The sequence below is a fragment of the Camelus dromedarius genome, chromosome 1 (assembly GCF_036321535.1).
Source record: "Camelus dromedarius isolate mCamDro1 chromosome 1, mCamDro1.pat, whole genome shotgun sequence".
NCBI classification, from domain to species: domain Eukaryota; kingdom Metazoa; phylum Chordata; class Mammalia; order Artiodactyla; family Camelidae; genus Camelus; species Camelus dromedarius.
In genome coordinates this window covers 86,754,230-86,772,670 of record NC_087436.1, presented here as the reverse complement: position 1 = coordinate 86,772,670, position 18,441 = coordinate 86,754,230, and the positions used below count along the sequence as shown (strand labels likewise).

Sequence of the window (18,441 nt, the reverse complement as noted above, 5' to 3'; positions counted from 1 at the left end):
CTGGGAAGGGGCAGAGCTAAGACTACTGATACTAGCCACTCATGTCTATTACACAAACTAGATAGTAGTAGCAGATTCCATATATTGTAATCCCCTCACTCCTTACATATACGATCCTGTATAATGTAAATCTGATTGTGTCACATCACAGCTCAAAACCCTCCACCTTTCCCATCATACTTTAGCTTTTAACCTAAGTCCTTACTTCATCCTACAATGCATTCCTTCTGCCTGTCTGTCCAACTTCATCTCCTATCACTGCCCTCCTTGTTTGTGGGGCAAGCTGAAGGGAGCCATGCTGGCCTCTACTGTTTCTCAAACATGTCAAGCATATTTCTACCTCAAGTCCTTTGCACTTGCCATTCCCTGGGTCTTACAGGTTCTACACCAAGACTGTCACATGGCCTACTTCATCTCTTCTTTCAGTTTCTGCTCAAATGTCACATCCTCAGAGAGGTCTTCCCTAGCTATGCTATTTAACATGGAAAACCTATCACTTTTTAATCTCTTATCTACATTAGTTATATATTGAATGAATGAATGGACACATGGATGGATGGATGATTTCACATGTTTCCAACAGCACTTTAAGGTAGCTATTTTACCATTCACAAATGAGAAAACCTTCAAAAGCCTCAATGAGGATCAAACAGCAAGTAAGTCACTAAACTAGGACTTGGAGTTATTAGACTGGTCTGGATCTAACACCAGCAATCTAGTCAGAGTCTTATATGGTTTCTCAGTTGTGTTTCATAACTATGCTTATTTTAAACAGTATCCTCTGGACTCTAAAATGAAGATACTAGTTGGTTATTTTGCATTTGGTGAAAAATCACATGGAAGAGAAAAGACTAAGTCACTTTTCTGAACATTAAGGCAGCACCAGAGTCCAACAACTGTTTTCAGTCTCTGAAGCTGCTAGCTTCTGGACACCATATTAGTATTATCTCTATTATCCTGGTTGAGGAAAGCCTCCAGATGAGAAAGGTTATGAGCACAGGCTCTGGAGCAAACTGCCAAGGTTCAAACCCTGACTCTGCCACTTACTAGCTTGTGATCTTGGGTGAGTTACTTAACTCCTCCATGTCTCTGTTTCCTCATCTGTAAGATGGGAAAAATTATAAAAGAATTATTATAAAAATTAAAGAAGTTTATATATGTAAAATGCTGAGAAAAGTAGTATGCTCTCAAATGTTAGCCATTATTAATTGTCTCAAAATCCAAGAGTTTAACAAAATAATATAAAACTACACCTTAAAGCCAATATAAATGTACCATTATATCATAATCCTCAGATTAAGAACCACCCATTGGATTGGGAATTAATCTTTAATTGAATGGATTTAATTTAAAACTAAATTACATGAAACTAAAATTTACATGAAACTAAAATTCAGGAGAATTGAACCAAGAAAGGAAATTTAATTCCCAGAGTTACCGCCACTGCTATCTTTTGATCTTGAATGTGTAGACTATCAACAAAGCACTCCAGTCGATCTCAAGAGCCAGAAAAGAATGGAAAGAAAACCAGATTCAAATCTTTTAGAGATTCATCAATCATGTCTACCTTTTCAATTGCCCCTTGAAACAAATCAGAAGCCAGAATAGTCCATGGTATGTTGTATTTAAATCCCCTACACAAACATGCCTGAAGCACTCGGCAGGAACGCAATCTTCTGTGTGGTCTAGACATGGTAGAAGTATGCCAAAATCATAGTAACAGACACTGGTGGCCATCTACTTCTCAAACAACTATAATAAACTTTCTATATTTTTAAGCCCTGAGAACAAGGCTTCAGGGGAGCAAGGAACTTACCTATCTTGTTCACCACTGTTCCCTAGACCTGGAATAATGCTTAGCACACAGTAGGCACTCAATAAATATTTACTGAAAATAAATAAAACAACTATTAGACAATGTGATGTTACTTTCAGCAAAGATGATGACAAAAAGGTGAGAAATTTCTCTATATTGTATGCATGATATTAACACTGTCAAATATTTATGAACTATTGGAGGTTATTTTTGTTAGTGCCAATTTTACATCTAAGAAGTATACATAAGCATATAAGTCTTCTAATGGTAAATCAAGGATGGCATCCAAAATATTTAACAACAAACAACAAATTAATATACTATGCATATAATTAACATCTAAATCAAAAACTAAAAATATATTTCCTTTTGGTCACTATATTAAAACTGCTGTCTTGTAATTTAAACTGAAATTTAAACCATTCAAGTCATTTCAGTAATTTCCAATTACCTGTTGATTTTTTAGAACTTGTTGGCATAATCTGCTGCAGCTATCCCTGGCTAAACAATGCCCCAATGTAAGCCACAACTTGATGTAAGAAACCACACCAAATACTTGTAAAAACAAATTCTTATAACAACAAGTCATGAGAACCCCAGCTCTTTGCTCTTTGTGCTTCTTGCATCCAGGACACATTAGTAAACAATTTGAATATGATGATCAGCTATGGTCCTGGACACCAGAGCCTGGACCAAGGTCGAAAAGCACTCATGCCAACAATAATGCCCCCAACACCATGTACTCTACGCCATCCAATTTTGGGCCACCCTGGAGCAAAGGACAAGTGCTGCACCTCTACAACCATCACTAGCAGCATGAACTCTCTCCACTGCCTCAGAGCCCTCAGCACCTCTGGGGGTCAGCTGTATCCACACCAGGATGCTCCTAGGCTCTATCACGCGCCTCCACAGGGCAACAGTACTTGGTGACTTGTGGTCTCAACAAGCAGAGAATTTCTCTTTACTTACTATTACAGGAGCATTTTAGTATTTAAAACACAAGTTTGACAATACAGCTATGTACCACTGAAAATCAACCCTGAGGATTACCAATATGGAATCATAACACTATGTTGAAACATCTCTGACACAAATCAACCATAAACTGATCATTCAGAAGATAGTTTGGAGGGTTTTCCAAAAGGTATTCATTAAAGACTTCAATTTATAAATTATTAGAACCACAGTAACAAATTTGTTCCAATTAGATCTATCCTCCAAAGTCTACCTTTCATCAACCAGCAATAATTCTGATCCTTTCTGAAGAAGAGTATGTCATAATTTTAAAATGGGAAGTAGTTCATGGACCTTTTCTTGGCTACAGTATGCCAAAGGTGATTGGTTTCAAAGGGGACTACAAATCAAACTTTGTTCCATGCACCAGTAGATTGGCAAATGTGCTGGGCCCCAGGGACATCCCCTTATCCCACCCACTCTGGCTTCCCTTTATCCCCTATCCCACCAGGTCACTGCTGCTGCCACAGGCGACCTCTCTCCACTCGGGAGATCTCAACCAATGTGAGCTCTGACATCCTGGGCCTGGTCAGTGCTTTCCTCCATGCGTGGACAGCTACCTTGCTTACCCCAGATTGATGCTTTGAAATTCAACTATTCAGGAAGGTAGGAAGGAAGCAGAGCCCTTATAATTTTAAAGGTACTTGGGAAATACCTCAAGGAACTTTAGAAAGTTTCATTCTCATTGCGTTATTATCACCTTGTATAATTCTCTCAGCATTCTACTGAAAATAATACTTACATGGTTCCTCCTAAACCCTTGACAAAGTAGGTGAATTTTTCTTTCTCTTTTTACCTGTTGCCTTGAATCTATCCAGAGAAACCTCCCATTTGCTTCTTTTGAACAATGCCCCTCTCAATATTAAATATTCTTTCACTTGATCTCCTGTACCTAAAATGTCTTCTCCCATACCAATCTGCTTACTGAGTACCTTCACTAATTTAAAGAAAACTCTGGAAGCCCACCTACTGACAGAGGATCCTAGACAAATATGAAGTGAGGACTTTAACAACACAACACTAACAACTCTGACAATTCAGAAAACAAAAGATGCTGACCTTGGACATTAATAGAACGTCGGAGCAATCCTGTCACATCTGGTGTATTATTAGATGTTTATGGGGTTTTTTTTTTTCAGTAAAGAACAACTTCAGAGCCTCAAATCTTCATTCTTGAAATGGTAAATAACACTTAACTCACCTAATTTGTTGAGGAGATCAAATAAGGTAATGTGGAAATGATTTTTATCCATTAAATAGTCACGTAAATATGATTAGTTAATATTACTATTTCTTTCCTCAAAAATTACTGTGGGCTCAAAGTGTCAAATTTTAGAATATTCAGAAGATGTGTGCCTTGCTGCACACTCACTGCATTTGTGAATAACTACTGATGCAACTTAGGAGTCTCAGAAATATTTTCAATCAGAAAAAATGAGTACATTAGCCTCAATGAATATCCAGTTGGCAGCAATCTTTCATTTACCTGTTCATTCATCCATTCATTCAAGAAATATTTATTGAATACCCACTATTTTCACAGCACTCTTCTGAGTGCTAGTTAATATACAGGAAACAAAATAGAGCCCTTTCCCTCAGGAGCTTCCATTCAAATGGAAGGAGACAGGCAACAATCAATTAGCATGTTAGGAAGTCATAAAGACAACGACAAATAAAGTGGGGTAAGGGGTTGGACAGTATCTAAAGAAAGTGGTCAGGGAAGGCTTGTCTGAGGAGACGTGAGTGGAGATTCGAAGGAAGTGAGCGGGAAAGCCGTGTGGACACCTGAAGGAAGAACACTCCCCGCTGAGCCGCAGAACTTCAAAGGCCCTGCGGCTGGGACACAAGTGGCGTGTTGAGAAATGGCGAGGCGGCCAGTGTGCCAGGAAACCAGTGTGTGAGGGGAGATCAGCAAGAGAGGAGCTGGGAGAGGTACACACAGGCAGGTCATATGCGGCCTTGAAAACAAAGCTAAGGAACTTGGATTGGATAGTGGGTGTGATGGGAGGACTGTGAGCAAGCAAATAACATGTCAGTTTTGTGTTTTGATGGGGTCACACAAGAAACTGCAGTATCTGTATGTCTTTTGTGCTTCTTTAATATTATTTTTAAAAACTATTTGCATCCTCTACTCTGCTGTGACAAATGGTGCCTTGAGACTGAGCAAAATGAATCCTAATATTTTAACAATGGATTTGGCGATACAGAGGCCACTGGTGATCTTGACAAAGGATGTTTCGGGTGAGTTCTCAGGGGGAAATAAACCTAACTAAAGTGAAGGGAAAATTGAAACAGATGACTGTAGAGATAGCAAGTATAGACAAATCTCTAAGTTTGCTGTAAGACAGAGCGAAAATGAAAACGAAGTAGGAGGAGCCCAAGGGGTCAAGAAAGGATGTGGTCCATTCAGTTTGTATGTTGATGGGGGAAATCCATAGGAAAAACTTTTTTGAAAAATGATGACCTAGAAAAGAGGGAGGGTATTTGAAAGAGATAAACCTATGAGAGATGTGAAAACGGAAAGGATGTAGTCTGCAAGGGTGGAAAAGTTGGCACTAAATAGTACCAGGGAGAGTACATCTTCTCTAAATATGAAGGAAAGAAAGAAAAATATGTAAGTACAGATGTAGAAAGGTTGGTAGATTTGGTGATGGGAAGACACAGAAGTTTTTTACTGGCTTATATTTTCTCAGTGATAAAAAAGCAAGAAAGCTGAGGGGTGAGTGTGGGGAGGGAGATCTGGAGGGAATGACAACTTTGTCTTTCTATGTGCTCTTAGTTTCTAAATCATTCCTGACTGCTTCATTTTATAAGCTTTTAGAGGGCAAAAGCTATGCTTACCCTGTTTTTTCTGTATTTAGAAGAGCCAGATACAAGAAGATGCATGATATGCAAAGGAGTAGTTGCTATGATGCTGGACAGTCAGGACATTAAAGTTTGCCTAACTGGAGTCCGGCAGGGTGGAGGAGGACACAAAAATATGTGACCTTGATTAATTATGAAACAATATGTCATATTTTGGGCAGAAAGAAATAGAAGTATAAGCAGTATATACCTCACACCCAAAAACAAGCATATACTTATCAGGTGTTTTTATTCGTCTAACAGTTCGGGAGTGTTTACAATGATTACTTTTATTTAAATCACACTTACAGACTGAACACCTGACTTTTTTCCAGTGACATGATTAAGCTTACATCTCAGTATTACCATTTAGCTTACTTTCTATTTTATGACCTGAAAATTAATCTTATGAAGTCAAAAACTGCACTTATTGTGGTTTTTTAACTTCATTCAACTTTTTTTTAAAAAACTTACTGAAGGTAATGCTTACCAGTGTCAGCTTCCTGATTATTCTCCCTGAACCTGAAACTTCCCAGCCTATACTACCAGCAGCATTATATCTACCTAATTAAAGAACAATAAAGTTGATCTTTGAAAATAAATGCTCATGTCAAGTATCATAAAATGTTTTTCCTTCACCTATTTTAAGGGTAACATTTGCTACTAATGTGTATAAATAATATATTATTACAACTTGGGATTATCTACCCAATCCTCAATAGAACGAGAGCTAAGAATAAATCAACAAACATTTGAAAATATTTTCTACAATTCTATTTAATCTCATTTTCTAGTGAAATTTCACTTCAGCCTCACATATTAACACTCATTTAAAGCAACCTGAAACTGAACTAACTGTAATATTTTCATGTTTTGTTGTACAGGTTCCCTCCACTTGGTCATCTGTTAATACTTCAACAACTTAAAACCCTCTTATGAAGGATTGTTGAGAATACTGATATCTACACATTTCTGAAAGGTTGCCAGATGGACATTTCATTCTCCCGATGTCAGCGTAAGTGTTTCCAATCACTGGGCTAGATGCAGTTGTTTTGTTTAATAGGGGGAAGTGCACATTGAGGATGTATTTACCCATTACAGAATTTAACAAATTGATTTTAATTGCCAACTTGCTTGTCTGTATCTACCTCCAGACAATAAACTGTGGGATCAAGGACTGCGTCCGTCTAGTTCTTCTTTAAATCCTCAATCTGACACATAGGAAGAGGTAAATAAAATATATGCTGAATCAGTGAAAGTCCCAGCACTTTGGAGCCCTCCATAGAAACGCCACTTACCTGTGAGATCCAGAGTTCTGTCCACAAAGACCACTGATGCCCTGCCTGTGGCAGTCCTCCTTCTATTTTTGGCGGGAGCAAAATTGGCCAGATCTGCAGCGATGATTCGACTGAGGGAACCTACAGCAAAACACTCCTCCCGTACCCCTAAATGCTCACACAGGGAACTGAGGCCTGACACCAGACACCTGATCTGCAGCAGCAGCTCAGGGGTCAGGGCAGTGGCATCCACCTCACCCAGGCTTCCTAGCCTCCTCTTGTCCGGTCGGGCACTGTTGAGGATTTGCACATCCTGGGGTAACAGTGGGAAAAGAGAAGCAAAAGCTGGAGTCAAGGCAAGGTGGGGAGCAGCAGGAGCGAGTAACAACGGGACGTGTAGCACCTCAGCAGTGTAGTTCATGTTGCCCATCCACTCGCACAGTTTCTCCTCCAGTTGCTCAAACACCGGCTGCTGCCCTTCCAACTCCGCCGCTGCCGCTGCCGGCACGTGATTAGCCGTGAGGTGGACTGCGTGGTTCACAGCCGTGACCACCACACAATACTGGAAGTGACTGCGGCAGATGATGCCCCTTAGGGTCTCCACGGTCCGGCCTTTCAGCAAGCAGCTCAACACAAACACCGCCTTGGGCTGCTCGGCTCCGCCACCAACTGCGGCGGGCTCGAACTCCCGCAGGTAACACGCAGGGCTCCCCACGGCCTCCAGCAGCCGCGAGGCTCCGCAGCCCCAGTGCAGGCTCTCGGCGCAGGCGGTGTCCAGGTAGACCACAGCCCGTTTCACCTTGGCCAGCACCTGCTCCCAGGCCTGCTGCGTAAAGGACAGAACGCCCGGGGTGCTCATGGCTGGGGATTCGCAGACGCAGATGCCGGTACTTCTCTCAGAACTTAACAGCTTCCGGGAATTGGGGTCCCCGAAATTTTGACAGTCAACACAGTACACGTGGGGCCGCCTCTGATTTGTCCAGGCGCATTCTGGGCGCACGACAATGACGTCACGGAGCCTGATTGGCTAGGGAGGATGCCCGTCGCGAAAGAATGGTGAGATCTGGGAAGAAATGGGCGGGGCCCCGGGGTCCTGGGGCGCCTCGAAAGTTCCCGGAAGGAAGAAGGAGCTGGTTATGAGATAGCTGAGGTATTTTTTTTTTCCATCTCCCTCCCGCTCAGATGCTGCTCCTTGAGTAATCTCAGGGATGATAAAACCTAATTCGAAATTTGATATTTTCCCTTGAATCTGAACATATCTCTTTAAGAGGACAGCCACGTTGCCCAGCTAAACTAACGGCAGCCAGAGAAGACAAAAGCAACCGACTGCTGTGTGATGTTTTATAGTTTATATATTTCTATCACATACATTATTGGACACAAGCGTCTAACAAACATACTAGTTTCACCTACACTTTCTCCATCTTCCCTCATCTCATAGGCACCAATCTTAATCTGCTTCAAAAATCTGGAATCCAGCCCTTCTCCCTATCCATGCTTGCTGTCACTGCCTTAGTCCACCATCATGGTTCAACTGGACAATAGCAGTGATCCCCCATCACTTCCCAGTTTTCCATCTCTTGTCCCTCCGATTCAGATAACTTTATCCAACCATTTTTTTCTGCTTGAAAGCCTCTCGTGACCAAATTGCCTACAGGATACAACCAGACACTCTAATGGCACCAAAAACCTTCATGATTTCTCAATTTCTCTCCAGCCACTCCCATGTTAGAACATGAAATACTTGCATAATGAAGGCAACAGACTGAGCCCAGAATGTTTCAGAGGTTCATTCAATGAGTATTTATTAAGCACTTAATAAGTGTAATCACTGCTCTAGGCTCCAAAGATGCAGTGGTTAATAAGATCTATTACTTGATTCATGAAAAGTTTACACCTCTGCTAAGTACTTGCCATATCATAGGGTAAGTTTTAACATACCTGTTTTCCTTCCCACATTTGTTCTCCTAGATGGTGCACCAGAGACCTGGAATCCCCAACACTAGAAAATAACAGATATTCAATAAATGTTTGTTGAATAAATTTTCAATTCATATCAATCTAATAAATAATATATTCAACCAGCTTTTAATGGGCATGTACAATATTCCAGTCACTGTGGATAGGCACTGAGGATATGGATAAAGCCACAGCCTTGCCTTCAAAATAATCTGAAATAAAAGTACCCACACATGTAAAGCAAACAAATGCAATCAAATGTTACAAGAGCAATGATTTTTTAAAAAAATGTTTAAGTGTTGCAAATTGGTAAAAATAAATTCTGACTAAGTGAAGGAAAAAAGGAAGTGGTCAAAAGTTTCATATAGGACATGAATTTTCAGTTTCCTTCAAAGAAAACCAGGTGCTCACCAGGTGTACAGGATGGGGAGGAGCGAACCTGACCGCCCAGGCAAAGAGTGCAGCATGAACAAATATGTAGAAGTATGAAACCTTACAACGTGTTCTCTAGAGCTACAAATGGTTTAGTACAGCTTGAATGTATTGTTTAAACAGAGGCCCATGAAGAAATAGGAGCTAGGAACTAGAAAAGAAGGGACTAGATCAGAGTGAGTCTCATTTTTCATTCTAACTAGCAGCAAACGATGGAGAACTATTAAAATACAATCATCCCTCGATATCCTTGAGGAATTGATTCCAGGACACCTCCTACCAAGATACCAAAATTTCAGATGCTCAAGTCACCTGTATAAAATGGCATAGGATTTGAGTATAACCCATAAACTGTATACTTTAAGTCAGCTTTAGATTACTTATAATACCTAGTAACAATGTCAATTCTATGTGAATAGTTGTTGGTGCATGGTAAATTCAGGTTTTGCTATTTGGAACTTTCTGGAATTCTTTTTCAAATATTTTACACCCAATGTTGGTTGAATCCATGGCTGTGGAACTTGTCAAAATGGAGGGCCTGAGTGTATTTTTAGGAGTGGAAATAATTTGTTCATAGCTGGAGTTTACGGGGGGGAAAAAAGTTGTAAATGGAAAATAATTTGAATGGAGTAAGAGTTAGGGCAGGGAGAGGAGATAGAAAACAGTAAAAGCAATGACTCTAGGTGAGAGTATATAAGGGTACTGAGAAAAGGGGGTAGGCATCGTGGGATTTTTGAAGAGATGTCAAGAGACCCAAGAAGCCTGGTGACCAGACTGACAAAGAGAGAGGCAAAGGGAAAAATGCCCCAGTTTTCTGCCTGGGTGACTAGTAAGTGGCAGTCACTGAGATTTGAAAAAATAGAAGAGAAGCATAAGCATATCAGGGAATAAATTACTGAGTTTGGTTGGGACATATTTTTGTTTGTCTATATGTCTGTTTTTTTAATTATGGGAAAATACATGAAATTTACCATCTTAACCATTTTTAAGTGCACAGTTCTGAAATTAAGTATTTTCACATTGTTATGCAACCAATCTTTAGAACTTTTTTGTCTTTGGAAACTGAAACTATACCCATTAGCAACAACTCTCCATTCCTCCTTCCCCTGGCAACCATCATTCTACTTTCTGTTTCTATGAGTTGACTATTCTAAGTCCCTCATATAATTAGAATCATACAATTATTTGTGTTTCTGTGACTGGCTTATTTCTCTTAGCATTAATATCCTCAAAGTTTATCCATGTTATATAGCAGAATTTTCTTCTTTTTTAAGGCTGAATAATATTCCATTGTATATACTGCTATGTATACCACATTTTGTTCATTTATTCACCAGCCAATGGACATTTGGATTGCTTTCACATTTTGGCAATTGTGAATAATACTGCTAGGAACATGAGTATACAAATATTTATTTGAGACCTTGCTTTCCATTCTTGTGGATATATACCCAGAAGTGGAACTGCTGGATCATACAGTAATTCTATTTTTAATTTTTCTGAGGACCCTCTGTTTCCATAGCTGCTATACCATTTTACTTTCTTACCGACAGTGTACGAGCATTCTAATTTCCCCAAGTTCTTGCTAACACTTGTTATTTTCTGTTATTGTGCAGGCTTTTTGCATTTTTATTGAAGTATAGTTGATTTACAATGTTTCAGATTTACAGCAAAGTGATTCAGTTATACATATGTATGCATATATATATTCCTTTTCATATTCTTTTCCATTATAGGTTATTACAAGCTATTGAATATAGTTCCCTGTGTTATAAAGTAGGTCCTTGTTGTTTATCTATTTTATATATAGTAGTGTATATATGTTAATCCCAAATTCTTGATTTACCCCTCCCCTCTCCACCCTTTCCCCTTTGGTAACCATAAGTTTGTTTTCTATGTCTTTGAATCTATTTCTGTTTTGTAAATAAGTTCATTTGTGTCATTTTTTAAGATTCTAGCTGTTGTTGTTTTGATAGTAGACATTGTAATGGGAGTGGGAACTTGTTTTAAGGTACTGTGGGACATCCAGGTGGAAACATCTGGTAGACAGTTGGATGTATGATTATGGATTGCAGGACAGAAGTCTGGTGATTTGGGAATCATTAGCAAATGGGTGTGCTTGAGATTGCTTAAAGACAGCATGAAGAAGACAGAAGACAATAAGGGTGATGGACAGATCTCTAAGCAACATTTCCAGGTCTGTGGAAGAAGGGAAGCCAGTGAGTGGAGTCATAAGGGAAACAAGTTTCAAAAAGAATAGAGTGGTCAACAGTGGCAAGTACCAAAGAAGGGAAAAGGGAGATGGAATATGAAAAAGAAAGGCTGGAAGAATATGAAGCTAGGGTCAAAGAGACTAGCTTGGCCTCTAAAATTCAAGAAGAGAACAGTTCCAGGATATAATAAAATCCATGGGGTGGCCCTGAAGGCAGACTGCTGAAGTGGAGTGAATGAAGTTTGTAAGATAGTTAGATTCTAGGACGTCAAAAAACAGGCAAGCCAGATATGCAAGTCACTCATAATGGTGCCAAGTGGTAAAAGAAAGGAAGACTGTGCACCCGACCCCCAGCATCATCTGTGAATGAGGGGAGATGAAGAGAGAGGGGCAGAGGTGGTTAACTAGGAGGTATGCACTGACAAGGAGGAGGGTTTTCACAAGAAAGTGGGACCATAACAATCTGGTAGTGGCCCACCAGCGTCAGAGTTATAGCAATCCTATCTCCAGGCTTCACAGTACAACAGGATGAAGGAAAATTGTGGGCATGCAGTATAGAAGGATGAAGAGAAGTGCTGTTTTTGGAGAGAAATTAGGTTTAAGTTTCAGTGAATGAGTAGAGACATCGTTCTGCTAAAATAATGAGACTATGGGACATGTATATATAATGGAACAAGGCTAGGGACTGAGAGTTAGGTGCAGAGTTGGAATGCAGATCTGAAGAAACTAGGAGGAAATAAGCACAGAGAATGTAAGGGAATGACACTTAAAGAGTTGACAAAAAGTGAGTCAGAATGAGATGTGGGGACCCCATAAAGTTGGACAGTGCACAACCTGTATGGCCACATGCCACCCAAAGGGCTGCCAGATCATGAAGGGGCTTGTAGGTCACGTGGTGGGAAATTTGGATTGTATTTGATGTGTAACAGGAAGCTATTTAAGGGGTCTGTGTTACTTGAATTGCTGTGTGGCAGTGGAGATGGAGAGAAGTAGACAGATTTGGGATATAGTTTATAGGAAGAACTAACAGTTCTTGCTAATGGGTTTTCATAGGCATGAGAAGGACTCAAGAGGGAAAGAGAGGAATCAAGGATGATTCTTTGGGTTTTGGCTAAACAACTGGTCAGTTGGTGGTTACTGAGAGTATGATGGAGAAGCCTGGGAGAGGATGGAAGTGGGAGAGGACAGGTTTGGGAGGGGAGCCCACAAGTTTTGTTTTGGGCATAAGTTTGACATACCTATTAAATAACCAAGAGAGGCATGTGGTAAAGCTTCAGAGTGAGCAGTTTGTCCTGAGCTCAAGGAGAAATTAAGAATGCAGACAGAAAGTTGGGAGTCATTGATACATATCACATGGACAGTGTTAAAAGTCATGCAACTGGATGGAATGACCTTGGTAGACAGGGTAAACAGAAATGAGAAGAAAAACCAGGAAAAAATCCATTTCTTGCTCTCAGATATTATAGGAGAGTCAGATGAATTCTTGCTACAGTTACATGTTTAAGATCATCAGATTTACCTTATTTAAATGTGATTTGTACTTTTCTGCCCTAAGTAGCCAGCAATTATTTCCTATTCTCATCAAATCAAGCATCTCTCCCTTCATCTCATTGCTAAGACCTCCATATATATGATCAACCCTTAAGGATTTACCAAGCACTTTCCATTTGCTTGATATTGTAAGATAGCATTTGGTAAATAAAAAAATTTTGTTTTCACCCTTAAAGAATGTGCAGTTTACACAACAGTGTAGATGTGAATGAGAGATGATAACAATTTTCCAGAAACAATTAGTGTTAAATAGAATTTAGTGTTAAAATATACCAGAATGCAGAGGAAGATAGATAACTGGGGCTTCATTCCTCACTTTAGTATCTAGAGAGCAAAGAAAACTCTGTACATGTGCAGTTACTCAGATTGCTCAAAGAACAAAAGGCCTAAACCATAATATATGTCGACAAAAATAATCAGTAAGTGATCTATTATAGGAATAGAAAAGAATTTTATTTAAGCCAAACTGAGGACTGTAGACCAGAAGACAGACTCTTGGATACCTCTGAGGAACTGCTCCAAAGAAGCATAGTTTTCAGCACAGTTTTATCTTGTCAGAACAAAGAACATCAAACAAATCAGGATTATATTCCTTCAAGGTTTAAAAAAAAAAGATCAGCAGATACACAGAAAGTCAGTATGGCCTTGGCACCTGGGAGTGGAGTCTTACCATCAAAGGAGGACCAGCACGGTATCTTAGGAGTGGAGGCATTTTATCTTTATTTTTAACATGGACATTCTTTACTTCTGATCAAGGTGCCCTTTCCTTTAATAATTAAAGCAGATATACAAAATATGTTTGATAGGAAATAAACAGGCTATTTTAGTTAGCATAAAATTCAAGTTAACTCACGTATAAGCCAGTGGATGGGGTTATATCTCAGTGGTAGAGTGCTTGCTTGGCGTGCACAAGGTCCTGGGTTCAATCCCCAGTACCTCCGTTAAGTGGAAAAACAAAACCAAAAAATAAAAACAAAACCACAAAACTCATGTGTAAGCCAGAATGACTTCCCCATACCTCAATATGTGAAAATTTCTTTATCGTATAGCACCAGCTCACCTCTAACTTGTCAGATGTTTTCACATTTAAAACCTCATTTTAGCTTTGTTATCCTTCCAAGAAGTGGGTATAAAATGCTATTTTAATATATCGATTTACTGATGAGAAAACTGAGGAACATCGAAGGGACATAACTAAAGTTGGCAGTGAATAGCACAGTTGGGCCTAAATGCCATATCTATTTAAAACACATTTATGAGAACTTACTATCTACTAAACACTGAGCAAGGCACTTTTTACCTCTTGTCATCATTTTAACCATCAACTACTAAGCACTCCCTTTCAGTACTTCTCAGAGACAGATGCATTAAAAGTGGTACTTTGTTGTTTCAGGGTTTTTGTTTTTTGGTTTTTTTGTTTTGGTTTTTTTTTTTGGCAGGAACCAACAGATCTCTCTCTCTCTCTCTCTCTCTCTCTCTCACACACACACACACACACACACACAAATGGGAAACAAATATAATCAGAATATATGGAGAATTGTAGTTTGGTAAGGTCATAATTTTATATAATATCTTGAAGCTACCTATCTTTGAAATCTCCCCTGGTGGGAGATGAAGTCACCCTTAACTAAGGAAGCTTATCGAGGCAAGAAACTCAGATTGGAAGCAAAGAAGGAAGAGGTCTTTGAAGAGTTATTATTAGTGATTTATGGGCTTCTTTGCTTGTGAACATCTTCATTTTCAAAGCTTAGCTCAAATGCTACCTCTACAATGAAGGCGATTCTGATGCATCAATTATTATTCATCAATTCAGTTCAGTTTAAGTAATGCCTTAAAGGACAAGCTCATTTTAGGCAGCATAAAGAGGCTGGCTCCTCATCAACAGGCAATTGGTTCTCCCATAAAACCACCAAAGGACTCATGGAATGATAAGTAGAAAGATAAATAGACAGAACTGTGAGTGATTGCCTTACAATACTCTCAAGCAGAATGTAAAATCTTCATTTCATTACTGTCAGTAGTGGCCAAGAAAATCTTCTGCGTGTTACACACCATATCAGAAAGTAGAATGACATGTAAGAAGATACCCTGTTTGAGGGAGGACTTGGAGAAGAGTCTTATGGAAACAGGGAAAAGATATGTAGTCAGGTAATTATTATATGATGTGATAGACACATGCCATAGTGTGTAGAAAGAAGTGATTAGCTCTACACTACCCACCTCCCAATAATCCTAATCTCATCTATATATCCTCTCACTCCCTCACTTCACTGCAGCTTTGGCTTCCTTGAATGCTCCAAGTATGCTTCTGCCTCAGGGCCTTTGTACTTCCTATTCTCTGTCTGGTAGGGCTTCTCCCAGAAATCCATAATGGATACTTCTCTCTATTTGAGTCTCTTCTCTTGTACCACCTCATTAGAGTGACTTTACCTGACCCCTTGATATAAGATTGCACCTTACCCCTCTTCATCACTCCACTTTGGGTTCCCCGTCCTGCTTACTCTTCTTCATAATACTTATGACCGTTTGACATATTGTACATTTATATGTTTATATTCTGTCTCCCTTGGGATGAAAGCTTCACAAAGGGAAGGACTGTTTTACTCATTGCTGAATCTACATAGCTTAGAAGAGTCCTTGGCACTTGGTAGACCCCTCCCCCATGAAATACTTATAGAATAAATAAATGGGATTCAGGAAAGATTTCACAAAGTTGACTATATCTCAACAGAGTTTAGAAGTATGCAAGGAATTATACTCTGTAGATAAGGGAGACTGAAATAGCAACAGAGGAGTGTTCAAAGGTAAGGGGGATTAAAACCACATGATTTGTTTAAATAACATGAGAGTGTGGCACTGGTGTTATGAAAACAGTTTGTTTGTGCTTCTATTACAACAGACCCACTTTTCCCTTGTAGGAGAGTTTACTGTTTATGACCCTTCTGACTCCTCTCAATAAACTGAGAGCTCTTTAAGAGCAGGGACTATGTTTTACTCATACCTTTATTTTCTAAGTTCTTAAACAGCAGATATTCAAAATTTGTTAAATAAATAAATGAAAAACATTATTTATTGACTGGAGAGCAAGTAAACCCATTATTGATTTGTAAAACTAGAATGGCTTTCTTTCTATTGAAAAGCAAGCATCTTGTTTGAACACTTTAGAATGGAGAGAGACTTCAGAGATCATTTAACTCAGCTTTCCCATTTTATAGATGAGAAAACTGAAGCATAGAGAGATTGACTTGAGTTCATGCTACTACTTGGTAGTTATGGTTAAGAACTAGAAAATCACTTTTGACCCATCCTATGTGATCTCCTTGGAGGATGTGTTCTCAAAAGTAGCCCCAAAGTTGTTAAATACTTCACACTTTATGATCTATCTTGGAGAGAAATGTGTACAAACCTGCAAGAAGTCATTTACAAGGCTCTTCATTGTAGCTGTTTTTTCCTTTGTGACAGTGAAAAGGTGAAAGCAATCTAAATGTACAATAGGTAAATAGCCATATTCATTTTGTGATAGCCATGCAATGGAATATTATGAAAGCACTTAAAAATGTATATACTTTGATGTTCAAGAACATGGAAAAGATCTTCAAGACATTGCTGAGCTTAAAAAAAAAAGCAATCCACACAATGGTACCTACAGTATTGTACACTTTAAGACTCGTTAACCTCAAGTACTTCCACCAAAACAATACACATGAACAAAATACATAGAAAATTTCATTATGCTGCACATAAAACAGAAAAACGAAGGCTATTTCTGGAAAGGAGAGTAATGGATGAGAGTGTCTTTGACTTTTTAATAAGGAGAATGAACTATTAGTTTGGCTTTTGTTTGCTGTTAAAACTAATTTTTCAAGAAAGTGATCACGAATTATTATTTCTTCTCTAATGAGAAATAGGGGACTGATAAGGTAATGATTCTGTATCAAGTCTCATACAACATGTAAAGAATGAAACAAGGCCTCGAGGAAGATGAAGAAAAAAACCCGGCTGAGAACAGAAACAATGCAGGAAGAGCGGAGAGGAACAATGGTGTGCCCTCCAGCAAGAGCAACACGGATTTTTAGAGGAAAGGTTGGGGGAGGGGAACCCTAGCCGACGCATGACGTCACGGGAGAAGCCACGCTAAGACAGCGAAGAAGATTCCTTGAGGGCGGGGCCGACTAAGAGGCGCATGCGCAACCAGGCTCAGGTGGACGCCGCGGAAGTGAAGCCACCTAGAGACGCCGCGCTGCAGGAGTGCTGCTGCGCGTGCGCGGGCGGAGCGGCGCCGGAGTCGTCTTTTTTGCCGCCTCCGCCGCCGCGGCGGCCGTGTCCCTTGGATTTGAGTCTCCAGCATTCTTCGTTCGCTCGCCGGCGGGTTCGCGCCCCTCTCGAGCCCCCGGGCAGCGAGGCTGGGGAAGGGGTTGGAGGGGGCTGTTGATCTCCGCCTTTAAGTTGTGCTCGGGGCGGCCATGTCGGCCGGCGAGGTCGAGCGCCTAGTGTCGGAGCTGAGCGGCGGGACCGGAGGGGATGAGGAGGAAGAGTGGCTCTATGGCGGTACGGAACTTCTTGTCCCTTCTCTCTCTCCCGGGTTCTCTCAGGCCTCCCCTCCCGCCCGCAGACGGCCGGCGTCCCGGGCCCTTCACGCTGCCGGCTGGGGCCTCCAGTACGGAGCCTTATCCGGCCTGCCTTAGGCCGAGCGCGGCGTGTGCGTCCCCCGCCCCTCTCTGCCTCCTCCCGCCCTGCCCACGCCCCCAACACGCACCCACCCCGCGGCCACCGGGTCGGGGCTGGGCCGGGGGCGCGGGGACCCCAGCCTCGCCCTCCTCCTCTCGGCGCTTCCCGGCCGCCTCGCCTCCGCGCTCTTTCCTCTTGTTTTTTTATATCGATTCTGAGCTGTGTTGGTGTGTCTCTTGCCCCTTGACTGTAGGATGCCCTTCCTGTTCCCAGAAACAGTCATTCTGTAATAATAGCTAAATAAAGTTGATGCTGTAAAACTAACGTCTTGTTTCTTGATGGTCAGTTTGTATGGAATGCACCTGCAAGGGTACCTCCTTGTCTGAAAGTCGTGCTTTAAAAATAATTAATTAAAAGAGAGAAAGAAAAAGATGGAATACATTATGGCCCATAAAGAAAACCCCGAGTGTCTCCTGTATTAAGGTGAAGTTTTTATTTTTTAAGAGACTGCTCTTTAACCCACATCATAAAAGTACCTCATGTCCCTTAGGCTTATCGTTTTCAGTATCTCATGTATACCTTTTTCATAAAATAATTTTACTGCCCTCTTGAAAGGGGCTTTTTGACATCTGGTTTTTAACTGCCATTAAGTCACAGTCCCTTCT

The 18,441-nt window shown here is 40.4% G+C and overlaps 2 protein-coding genes across 33 annotated transcripts in view; one reads left to right on the top strand and one right to left on the bottom strand.

Moving 5' to 3' along the window:
- SCFD2 (sec1 family domain containing 2) overlaps positions 1-7,943 on the bottom strand; it is a 357,920-nt gene extending 349,977 nt beyond the window's left edge. The window contains exon 1 of one of the 2 annotated variants that reach the window (XM_031434663.2): positions 6,973-7,943. In XM_031434663.2, coding sequence (XP_031290523.1) covers positions 6,973-7,810 — 838 coding nt within the window. In that variant the 5' untranslated portion in view covers positions 7,811-7,943. The remainder of the gene's footprint in view (positions 1-6,972) is intronic. The other variant, XM_010992837.3, reaches the window with a different exon arrangement.
- Positions 7,944-17,355: 9,412 nt separating this feature from the next.
- FIP1L1 (factor interacting with PAPOLA and CPSF1) overlaps positions 17,356-18,441 on the top strand; it is a 68,575-nt gene continuing 67,489 nt past the window's right edge. For 9 of the 31 annotated variants that reach the window (XM_064486694.1, XM_064486653.1, XM_064486636.1 and 6 more), the window contains exon 1: positions 17,362-17,656. In XM_064486694.1, coding sequence (XP_064342764.1) covers positions 17,630-17,656 — 27 coding nt within the window. In that variant the 5' untranslated portion in view covers positions 17,362-17,629. Of the gene's footprint in view, positions 17,657-18,441 lie in introns of all 31 variants that reach the window. The other 22 variants (XM_064486659.1, XM_064486657.1, XM_031434610.2 and 19 more) reach the window with 6 other exon arrangements.